Raw genomic sequence first — 11378 nt, 5'->3', positions numbered from 1 at the left:
GTTAAGTATTACTTGGTAAATGGGAAAGCATTTTCAGTTTTGGAACAACTGAAGAAAATGCACGTAAATGATTGATGCACTTGTTCGATTTTAGCACATATCATATACTGGATGATGACAACAAAACTAATACCACTCCTGTTTCAATTTGTTTGTTTAATTTGTGCAAGTATGGTCCACACCCCTTTCATGCATCACGCATTACCAAACTGATATTGTCATATATTGAGCATTTTCTACCATATAATTTGTCTAGTTCTGCGCGTAATTTAGACAGGACAATTATATGTGCATGCAAAATACAACAACCTGATTGTCGAGGCTGTAGTGTGATCAAAGCAGGTGATGGCTTAGCACATAATCAATGGAACAATCAGAATGGAGGAATCATATCTTCTTCTTCTTCTCTTTTAAAGAATATCTACCTATACCATTATCGGCAAGTGTTGGAGATTTCACTTAAAGAGGGTCACAACAGACAAGATGAAATTGTTCGCACCCCTCGTTTCCAATTCAAAAATTATATAAGTTCTGAGAGCTCCTAAGGAGGAGTTTTAAAAATAAAATAAAAACAAGTCTCACAACAGGAAAAGGATCATTTTTTTCTCATATGTATATAAAATTCGAGCTGAAAATGGTTGATTGACTTGGCAAAATTGTAACTTAAAATTGTACAGCTGCAGTGTACTAGGCGTTTAAAAAAAGATTTTTTTTTTTTTATCATTTCTGATTTAAAAATATTGATGAATAAATAGTAAATATTAGTTAATTTTAATTTAATATTTAATTACCTTTTATAAAATTCAAAAATGGAAACAAACTTTTATTATATTGTTAAATAAAAAATAAAATGTGACATGACATCTCATTTAAAGAGATGAGTATATTTTGAGAAAAATAGAGGAATAATTGGATGATATTATCATCCTAAAAGAAACAAAAATGATATTAGTGACTATCTTAGAAATTTGACTCAGTATAAACTAATTCAATCTTGCTTAAGTCTCTTTGATACATTACATCTCAAAATTTAACAAAATACATCACAGCCTCTGCCTTAGTGTAGTGAATACAAAGTTCTACATCAAATTAACAAAATAAACAAAAATTATAAATAAAAAAAGAGCAACCAAATTGTGCCCAACTCCAAAACACTCTGCAAACAATAATGGATCTCATATAGTGGTGAACACCGTGGCAAATGATGCTGCAACTACAAGGGTAAACAAGAGAAAATATGGCAGCTTTACTGTGTATCCTGAATTTCCACTTGGTTCACCCTTAGATCCACCTGCCCAAAAATAAGTGTACTATAAGAGGTTGATATTTTTTTTTGTTGGGAATTTTCACAAAGAAGAGGTTTTGTTCTTATTGTTATACGATTAAAAAAAAGATGTTTTATTTGAATTCGTACCTGAAGGAGATCCTGGAGAACCAGATGGCGTAGTAGCTGAAATATTTATATATTAACAGAGAAAACAAGTCAAAAAACATCTTTTTGAAATAATCATACAAAACAAAAAAATGACTTTCTTCGTACCAAACAATGATGGTTGAGCCCAAAAAACACACACACAGAGAATTAATGAACTTAACTTACCTTTACAAAGACTAACAGAGGGTGTCTGGACATTACAAGCTTTAGGAAGAGCCATAGCCTGTGTTTGATTCACATTAATTCCTAAAGAAGAGGCAGAACCACCATTAATCACTTGACACAAACATTGTGGCTGATTTTTCAATATAGTGGCTAGTTGAGTGCAACATCCTGATGATGGTTTTGTAGCATTCCCTTGTATATAATCCAAACAAGGTGCTAATCCAACAATCACTTGTTGGCAATTATCTGATTGACCACTAACTTGTATTGAAAAAATAGCCATACCCACAAAAATTGCAATAGCTAACATCTTCATCTTCTTGAAACTTTTTCTCAAAATATGTGATAAATTGGGAGTATTTGATATTTAGTAGAAAGAAGGAAATAACAGGACCAGTGTTTATAAAGGGGAAGATAGTGCAATAAATTGAAAAAAAAGACAGATGAGGTTATGTGTGGGTGACCAAACTTGCCTACCTTCGAAACGAATCCATGTGTAAGCATTTATTAGTTTCTTTTCCTACATTCTACTATATTATATACTCCCTCTTTCTTTCCGTGTCGGTTCATTTTTTCACTTCTTCAGTATTTTAAATAATTTATTTATGGGTAAAAATGTCTTTAAATTATTTGAAATAAATAAAAATATCTTTATTTATGGTTTGATTTAAAAATATCTTTGCCGTCAATATTTTGGCTTTTATTGTTATTTAATGAGTCAAAATGCCCTTTTCAAATAAATATATTATTTAAATTTTTTTCTAATAATATTTCTTTTATTAGCAAATGTTTATTCTACTTCAATTAAATTAAAAATTTTAAAATATTTCTTATTTTATTATAATTATTTTTTGTCGTTATTTGAATAAAATTTAATGATCTTATATATATGACATATATTATCCATTAAAAATTAGAGTACATGAAATTATTATTTTTTAATTAATAAAATGAGTTTACGAAGAATAAAATAATTCCATATATTTTTATTACTTGAAGTGGTTTGAAAGGAAAGAAAACAAGAATAGCAATCCTTAAAAGTAATATTTTTTAAAAGAAACAAGATTTGTTTTTTTTAAAAAAAAAATTATTTGGAAAAAGACATTTTTGACCCATTTTTTAACAATAGGGACATTTTTGATTCATTAAATAATAATAAAGGCATTTTTGAATCAAAATATTGACGGCAAGGACATTTTTGGACCAAACTATAAACGGAAGATATATTTATTCATTTCAAATAGTTTAAGGATATTTTTGACCCCTTTTTCTTTATTTATTTTATTCTTAATATTGATGATTTGTGTTTTAAATTATTTTTCTAATAAAATACTTATATTACTCATTGTTTCTTAAACATGTTCTAAAGTTCAAAACTAACATTGAACAACATAGACAAACACCACCCTATAGCCTCCACGCTTCAAAAAGTTGTTAGCTGTCAGATTTTGGTGTGAGCCAATTATTAATTTATAGCTTACTATTCCAGCAAAGATGCGAGTACTGTATTATGTAGCTTAAACAAGGATTTTTAACTAAAATATGTATTCTTCGTTTCTATTTAACTAAAGTAATTTAATCGACCTTTTTTTATACTATCGATATAATTGAACTCTTTTTAAACATGTAGACAAATTGCTGTAGCAAAAGGTGCCTATATTTTAAATACTGATCAACGGCTTAGTCAAACACGATTCGGTCAGTAGATGGGCTGGTAATTAGGAGAACCAACCAATCATGACTTGTACGAAGGCAAAATGTCTATTTTCACATTCTCTATTAACAATCAAAACAATTTTTTGTTAGAGGAAGACGTTAACCATTTCAGGTAAATTTGTTAAAATTTTAATTTGTCTCTCTATATGTGATTTCATTATCATTCAGGTAACACAATTTTTTTTAAAGATGTATATCTCTTTCTAAATAATTTTTACAGTGAACAAATATTGATCAGTTTAATGAACTTATAAAATAAAAATTGAAGTGGATGAAATAATTCAAATGTACAAACCTTTAAATCATGAAAATAAGAGTTAAGAATAGTATCTATATAGATTGACCCTTCTATGTCAATAAAAATTTCAAAAGATCTAAATATATATATATATATATATATATATATAATTTCTCACCGTAAGTCATAAGTCATAGAATTGAAGATGAGAAGCCCGTAGAATCTTCGTTAAGTTGAACTCTATCATGAAGGGTTATTTAAGGATATGTGGGATATTGAAATGTTATGAAGAGTTATTAAGGCAAATAAGGAAATTTCAAGAAAGGTTGAAATAGAAAATATGTTTTTGTATAGTAGTTGCAAACAAGGCGAGGAATTAGCACCAGATTGTAGCATAATGATTAATATAGAAAACAAAGGAGAAAATAGTCAAATGAACCTCCAACCTATTATCGAATTTTCAACTACACACTTATACTTCACGAGGGTCCTATTATCCTCTGGACTACTTAAGAGGGTAATAAAACTCCTGTGAATTATAAGTGTGTAGTTGAAAATCCGATAATAGGTTGGGGGGTCATTGGACTATTTTCTCATAAATAAATTGAATAGAAAAAATAAAAAAAAGGAAAATAAAAGATAACAAAAAAAGAAAAGAAAAGAAAACCTAAAATAAATGATGAAATAAAACATAGAAAAGGAAAGGAATTAGAAGTGTGCATTTAGACATTATACGAATTTCCTTTTCCTTTTAGTTTTACTTTTGTAACCACTTTTCAATGTATGTGTTGTCCTTTTTTATTTGACATCTAAAACAAGAAAAACTAAAGAATTACATAATTTTAACTTTCTGTAAAAATAACTAAAAGGTCAAATACAAGATATAACACTCAATTTTAAAATTGAAAATCATCAAAGTATAGTTATAGAATATAAAGGTGAAAAAAGTACACAACAGTTATTCTTAATATTTATTTCGTCGGATATTTTTTTAAAATATTTTATAGTATCAATATAAATTTATTTCTTCACTACATGATTTACTAAGATAACTTGTATTTTTGAATTCTAACTCCGATGGAAAATATTTTATATGTATAATTTAATCAATCTATGAAACTAATGTCTTTCTACTATATATTGATTAATTTTCTTTTAAAATAGATCACTTTGTGAGTTAATAATAGTTTTACAACCATTACTAATAAAACTTGAAATTTAATTTAAATATATATGTTTAATAAGATTTTCTAGCAAAGCGCGAACAAATTCACTACTAAATAATATAAGTAAATTACAACCAGTATGACACTCCTACTAAAACATAGGAACCAAAAGAATAATAACAACAGTAATATTAATACAACATTGACATAAAAATGACTTTTTTCTCCAAAAAAAATAAACTCAGAATCCCCTCATGATGGTCAAAGCAGATGATGATGCAACAAATAGTAGGAACCCAACTAAACTGATAGAAACTTTTGAGTTGCTTGATGATGATGGTGATCCAGGTGTTGAGGGAACTGTTTTTGAACCTGTAGCACCTACATCAATGAAAGCATTTGCGCGAATTTCAGTAATTTTACTTACGTACACTGACAATATTGAAATAACTTTTACACAGGTCAACTGAAATATAACTACAAGTAATTGTTATGTTAGTTTATTAACTTGAAAAACCAGGCAGGTAATATAACATGTTTAAATGCATCAATATATATAGTTAAATAAATTAAAATTCTATAGGAGAGAGATGATAAAATATTTTATTTGAAGTACCTGGAGTTGCTGGGATTTCATTAGAGGAATCAGATGGGGTAGTTGAACCTACAGGAGAACTTGCTGGTACTGCAGCTGAAGCTGTTGGTCCATTTGCAGCTGTTTTTTTTTCCCACAAAACAATGAGTTAGTTCATATTATAATATTATAAGAGTGTAATTATTTATCATTATAAGTACTCATGGTGTAAATAATTAATTTCTATAACTATCTGAATGTAGAGGCAGAGCAAGATTTGCACTACATGCATATGCATGAGTTCTAAATTCTACGATAGTAACATTAAGTGTCAGTGTATTTAAAGCTACTGCATTAGGTTAGATTAATTAACTGCCTTATTTTAGGTTATTAGTTTCACCTCACAATTACATTACTTGTAATTATCTTTTACATGTAAAAAAAAAGTTCTACATTGTGAGTCGTGTTAGAAGTTAAACTCATTGTGAGTTGTGTTAATTATATGTTTTCTATAACATTATTACACTATATCAGCTAAAAGAAATATCTAGACACACAATACAACGGTATAGAGGATAGACCGTAGAATGAAAAATTATCTTACCATTGCAGCGACTCAGAGGAGGAGTTTGTAAATTGCATGCACTAGGTAATCCTAGAGCAAGAGTTTGATTAATAGCAATGCCAAGATTAGAACCACCACCATTAATCAACGCACAAAGGCATTGAGGATTGGATTGGACAACACTAGATAGTGATGAGCAACAAGATGAAGATGGTGTTGATGAATTTCCACTAACATAATTCAAACATGGTGATAATCCTACTAGTGTAGTCATACAACCTGATTGAGCTAAAGCTCCATTCCAATAAATGGCCACAATTAGAACCATAACTAGAGCCATCACATTGATTTTGGATGCCATTTTTCTTAGTTTGAGGCTAAAAGAGAAAAAAGATAAAGATAATTGGTTGTATTTTCTTTTGTTTTGTTGATGATGTTTGAGTGAAGAGGAAGAACAGGGTATTGGGTTTATATACCAAAGTTTTTAGCACAAAAGAACAAGAAAAGATAGGTATTTTTGCTGGCCTACTTTTAAACTAATGAATGGTTAGCTAATAGCTAAAAATCAATAAAGAATAGATCTACTTTATGAGGGCTGATAATCTATTACTCTAATTGACAACTGCTTACCTAATTAGGTGATCTTCCGTTTGTAGTATTATTTCTTTGAAAAGGTTCTAATTGTCTTCAAATATAGGAATTCTTTTTTTTTTGTTTGTAATTAAGTCGTGGTATGGAAAAATTTGTCAACAAATGTTTATTGTTACGTGTACGAGCACATTATAAGGGTGACTTTATGCAACACGTTCTTGCCTTGCCCCGTCAATATACAAAAGTTAAACTCGTTAAAAATCATTTTCATACTACCTATTAAAAAGAAATGTTTTTTAGTCAAGACAGATGTTGGTGGCATTTTGACGTTTAACACATGAATTTCAAAACACAAATTTTATGGCAGATTATTTTAAAATCACAAGTTTCCAAAAGTGATCTTAAAAAGCTTCAAACTATATTATGACGGGTGCAGAATGTTGGTATCGAATTTATCTGAACTCAATACTTTTAATGTGAACTATTAATTTATGTATAAAATTATCAAAATTTGCAACAAATAGCAATAAATATGAACCGATAACGTCTTCTAATCAATTTGTCTAATAAATCTTAGCATGTTGTGTTATATCAAATTTATGTAACAATTAACAAATACTAATTGACTCTCCAACCAATACCATATGATATCAGGAAAATATATTCTTTTACTAATATTTTTTGGGTGGTGAAGAACATATCTTGAATATTTAACAAAGAGAAAAATATGTATAACGATCGAGTCTCATGAGGACCATTAGTCAAGTGGCAATTAACCTTACTTTAAGCAAAGCAAATAGATGTCCTAGGAAACAGCAAATCCACATAACTATTCCATACTTTAAGGTTTATTCTCCAACATACATTAGGAGTTCTAATCAAATGCACTATAAATAGCCTAGGCCACATTACAAAATCGTCCAAGGAAACACTGTAAAGTCAACATACAAGCAATAATTAATTTCTTTTAAAAAAAACCATATATCAAGAAGAAAAATAAAAATAAAAATGGAGGGACAAAAGCTTGTTGCAGTGTTTCTGATGTGCATGGTTGTATTTACAGCTATGTGTGAAGCCACAGAAGAAGAGTACAGGGATTGCTACCACACATGTCACCAAGAATGCTCTCAAGAAGGCCATGGTTATACCTTTTGTGAGATGAAATGTGATTCAGACTGCTCCAGGAAGGATTTCGTAGGTAATTATTAATTTCCACCTTCATATTATATGTCTTTTAACATTTTCGTATGAAATTAATAGAATAGTCTTAGGGGACATTTTATTTGAATAAAATTTTGATTGCACAACAAATGTTACGTTCTACCTTGGTTCCATCTTTTAATATATATATTTTTCTGATTTGTTGCAGCTCAATTCCCTAAATTCAAGGCTTAATGAGGAGGACCAAAAAGATATAAGAGATGAGCAGACAGAGCTGAGGAAAAATAAAGCAATGGAATTCTATTATATGTCTGCTAAATACTTCATCAATTTCCTTTCCACTGCTGATTGTAATTTTCAAAATTCAATAAAATTATTCATTTCTTAATTTGAGTTCAGTTTTTTTTAACTGATTAGTTACTTAATTTAAGTTGTGAATCCGATTACTATTAGTTTTTTAGTTGCAAATTTTATTTAAAAAATAAAGGAAAAAAATTGTAATTTACAAATCAACATAATTTTCTTTTTCTTCTATTTTATAGATAATAATAGAGATATATGAGAAAGATAGTCAATTTCTGTACGGTGGGCAGATAAATTTGAGTGTCTCGTTTCATATAGGATCATTAAACATTTAACTAACTTCCGGTTAGTTATTTATTGCCTCGAAATTGACCTTTCACTAATTATTCACGAGTTGATGATGAAAGTGTAAGTTCTTGGGATCAAAGTAGTAAGTATAATTTTCTTTTTAGTGTTAATGTTATTATATTCAAAATCTTTTATTTATTGTATAAAATCTACAATAAATACACTTGGTGAAATAGTAAACGTAGAGCGAATCTAATTCGAACACCGCAACTTAAAAAAAAGGAAGCAAAAAAAAAAAACTAGTAAAATTAATATATAAAATCTCGAAACTTGTTTTTATCTAAAGCTGTAATATCTCCTTGCTTTATCTAAAGTTGTAATGTGGACCTAATGAGAATTGACCTAAGGTTAATAAAAAGAAAATGCAAATATAGTTCCAAAGGATTAGGTTTCTATACTATATATATTCAGAAAGTCTCAGTTCAATTATTTTCTCCGATAAAGTAAAACATTAAACTGAACCCAGAGTAACTTATGCATACAAAAAATTAGAAAATATTGGACGAAAAATAAAAATAATATTACATATAGGGAACCAAATTAAAAGAACAAACAATATCAAAGAATGATTTATGATTCTTTTTTATTCCATTTATAAAACAACCAGAGTACAGATAAATATTATACACAAGAGGTAAATTACAGTTACATATAATATAATATAGTTCATGAAACGTAAATTAATTAAATTCATATGTTGTTTCACTTTTATATACGTAATAACTGAATAACAAGAAAACACAGTATTATCAGATCATCTAAAAAAAAATTATATGTAACTGCTTGTATATATAATGCTTTATTGAAAGAAGAAATTGAAGTAAAGAGAATGATTAGCAAGGATAATCACATGCACAAAAAGGACCATTAAAGCCAATTTGATCAATGCATTGGCCACCAGCAGAGGGTCCAAATTTGTTATTGCAGAAAGGTAAGCATTTTGGTTCAACTTTGCCTTGATCGCACAATATTTCTGGGTGTATTTGGTAGCATGTTTGTGCCATAGTCGATGGCATCATCGTTCCAACTGCGTGCAAAATATAAAAAAAGAACACTTAATTTAAAACCATAGTCAATTTCATTGAATATCATGTACTTCTATTTTGTAGATGACTTTTTTCGATGAAATGAAAATTGGGTCATGCAGCAAAATATGTCGAATTTCTAAGCCAGAAAGACATATAGTACTATATGATTTACTCCACAATTAAGAAGCATCATTTAAAATAGAAAATTTTCTTTTACCTAGTCAGGTTAACAAAACTCGATTAATTAAGCAAGGTCATTATAGAAAGAACAAGTTCAAAATCATGATCAATTCCTTTTTATAAATTATCCTACAACTGTTGATCCATAAGATTAATTATGTATCTATCCAAGACAACAATAGAAAGCTACAAGCCTACAAGTCTTAGATTTTGATCTAGCTTTCCAAAAAAAATTGTATTTCAAGAAAGAAAAATTAACACTGTTTTGCACACAAAAAGGACTAAATAAGAACAAAAGAGATCTGAAGAAGATCCTTATCCTTCTCCTTTCGTCTAACTTAATTAATAGTCTGGTACAGATAAAGATCAATAAAGAAAATATGAGAAATATACATATATATATATATATATATATATATATATATATATATATATATATGTCTAGGCGGTTAGCAAGTACAAATCAACAATGAAAAAACATATATGTTGTGTGTAGTTATTACCTAGAAAAACAGCAGCAATGATAAGGAAGCAAGTTGAAATATTTGCCATATGTTTCTTTCTGGAAAAAGAAAAAACAGTTTAAGAGGACGGACAATACAAATCTGCAAGAGTTGTTTATGTTGTTTGGTCACACTAAATATACAATTTGGATGAGTTCTTTGTTATTATTATAATAAGTTGTAAAAATGGATATATCTTTTATTGAACTATGTATGATAGATAGATGGTTACTCTTTTAATTACCAGGAAAGTGGCCTTTAAATTGTCAACCACAAACTGTTTTTTTCGTCGAATAATGCAAATAAACAGCTGTTTGACTACTAATGACAGTGACTTAATTGATTTTTTGCCGACATATTCTGTTTTATTTAATCATTTAAATAAAAACAGCTGCATTAACACTAATGGCCGCAGCTTGATTTTTTTGCGACATTGGCCCCATTCACATAATAACGTGGCAACAGAAATTAGAGCCTAGTCACAAATTATTTGGTCAGACACAAGGTTTTTTTTTAATAGATGTCGGTCACACTCTTCTTATTTTGTACGGTATATTTTTGAATTGTCAATCGTGAGTTCTAAAAATAATTATTTGAAATTATTTATTATTTTATATAAATATCTTAATAAAATAAATATTTAATGAAAAATATTATATATTACAACACAAATAAAGATAAAATAGTAGTAAAAAATCTCTTTTAATTAATACTTTTTTTAAAAGCATATAAAAATTTACAACATATAATTTGAGACGAACTTTCACTATTATTAAAATTGGAGACAATTTAGACCAAAAGATTTTAAGAATTAAATATGTGGTAAAATTGTTGGGGGAGGAAGCACCACAACTAAAGTTTGATGTGATAATAAATAATGAAAATAAATTGGACACGAGAATTTTACGTGAAAACCTCTCAAACAGATAGAGGAGAAAAATTACGGGGTACAAGGATCTTACTATGATAATAGAGGAGTACACTACTCTCAAATACAAGGAGAAAACAACAATTAACACTTCTCTCTTGTAAAAGAAACAACTCACTAAAGAGGACACTCAAACTACAATATTTATCTTGGTGTATAACTCTCTTTGTGTTCTTACTCTTTTGGATTGTAATTTTTGTGGGGATGATCTAAATGAGGGCAAAAGGCCCTCTATTTATAGGAACTAGAAACACATAAAATCCGCGTATTGCACCTCTCTTTTTGACTACGCGTTCAAAACGCATTTTATTCCCTTTTTTACTACGCGTTCAAAACACATTTTGTTCTTTTTTGACTACGCATTCAAAACGTGTTTTGACTATCTTGCATTCTCCCACTTGAAGATTTAATTGAGAATCAATTAAGTCTTCACACCATCCTTTCTACCCAATTACTGCAATGTTACGTTTCTGCTAG

At 28.7% G+C, this 11378-nt stretch overlaps 3 protein-coding genes across 3 annotated transcripts; all 3 read right to left on the bottom strand.

Annotated features, from left to right (window-relative positions):
• Positions 1 to 979: 979 nt before the first annotated feature.
• LOC129899560 (non-specific lipid transfer protein GPI-anchored 5-like) lies at positions 980 to 1995 on the bottom strand. The gene is made up of 3 exons (XM_055974565.1): positions 1601 to 1995; positions 1415 to 1450; positions 980 to 1291 (listed from the first exon to the last, which is right to left on the bottom strand). Exons 1-3 carry the CDS (start codon positions 1914 to 1916, stop codon positions 1176 to 1178), a joined length of 468 nt encoding a protein of 155 aa, XP_055830540.1. The 5' UTR covers positions 1917 to 1995; the 3' UTR covers positions 980 to 1175.
• Positions 1996 to 4906: 2911 nt separating this feature from the next.
• Positions 4907 to 6313, bottom strand: LOC129899728 (non-specific lipid transfer protein GPI-anchored 5-like). The gene is made up of 3 exons (XM_055974761.1): positions 5899 to 6313; positions 5337 to 5435; positions 4907 to 5101 (listed from the first exon to the last, which is right to left on the bottom strand). The coding sequence occupies exons 1-3, from the start codon at positions 6218 to 6220 to the stop codon at positions 4962 to 4964; spliced, it is 561 nt and encodes a 186-aa protein (XP_055830736.1). The 5' UTR covers positions 6221 to 6313; the 3' UTR covers positions 4907 to 4961.
• Positions 6314 to 8820: 2507 nt separating this feature from the next.
• LOC129900391 (uncharacterized) lies at positions 8821 to 10191 on the bottom strand. Its single transcript, XM_055975351.1, has 2 exons — positions 9974 to 10191; positions 8821 to 9289 (listed from the first exon to the last, which is right to left on the bottom strand). The coding sequence occupies exons 1-2, from the start codon at positions 10020 to 10022 to the stop codon at positions 9096 to 9098; spliced, it is 243 nt and encodes an 80-aa protein (XP_055831326.1). The 5' UTR covers positions 10023 to 10191; the 3' UTR covers positions 8821 to 9095.
• Between the last annotated feature and the right edge of the window lie 1187 nt (positions 10192 to 11378).

The sequence above is a fragment of the Solanum dulcamara genome, chromosome 8 (assembly GCF_947179165.1).
Source record: "Solanum dulcamara chromosome 8, daSolDulc1.2, whole genome shotgun sequence".
NCBI classification, from domain to species: domain Eukaryota; kingdom Viridiplantae; phylum Streptophyta; class Magnoliopsida; order Solanales; family Solanaceae; genus Solanum; species Solanum dulcamara.
This window is presented reverse-complemented; position numbering and strand designations above follow the sequence as displayed.

Excerpts from the sequence above, each read along its gene's own strand:
- LOC129899560 (XM_055974565.1), bottom strand. The coding sequence starts at position 1,916 with ATGAAGATGTTAGCTATTGCAATTTTTGTGGGTATGGCTATTTTTTCA. Across the intron at positions 1,451-1,600 it reads CTCTGTTAGTCTTTGTAAAG|CTACTACGCCATCTGGTTCT; the intron begins GTAAGTTAAGTT and ends TAAATATTTCAG. Across the intron at positions 1,292-1,414 it reads TTCTCCAGGATCTCCTTCAG|GTGGATCTAAGGGTGAACCA; the intron begins GTACGAATTCAA and ends ATTTTTGGGCAG.
- LOC129899728 (XM_055974761.1), bottom strand. The coding sequence starts at position 6,220 with ATGGCATCCAAAATCAATGTGATGGCTCTAGTTATGGTTCTAATTGTG. Across the intron at positions 5,436-5,898 it reads TCCTCTGAGTCGCTGCAATG|CTGCAAATGGACCAACAGCT; the intron begins GTAAGATAATTT and ends AAAAAAAAACAG. Across the intron at positions 5,102-5,336 it reads TGAAATCCCAGCAACTCCAG|GTGCTACAGGTTCAAAAACA; the intron begins GTACTTCAAATA and ends TCATTGATGTAG.
- LOC129900391 (XM_055975351.1), bottom strand. The coding sequence starts at position 10,022 with ATGGCAAATATTTCAACTTGCTTCCTTATCATTGCTGCTGTTTTTCTA. Across the intron at positions 9,290-9,973 it reads CATTGCTGCTGTTTTTCTAG|TTGGAACGATGATGCCATCG; the intron begins GTAATAACTACA and ends TTTTGCACGCAG.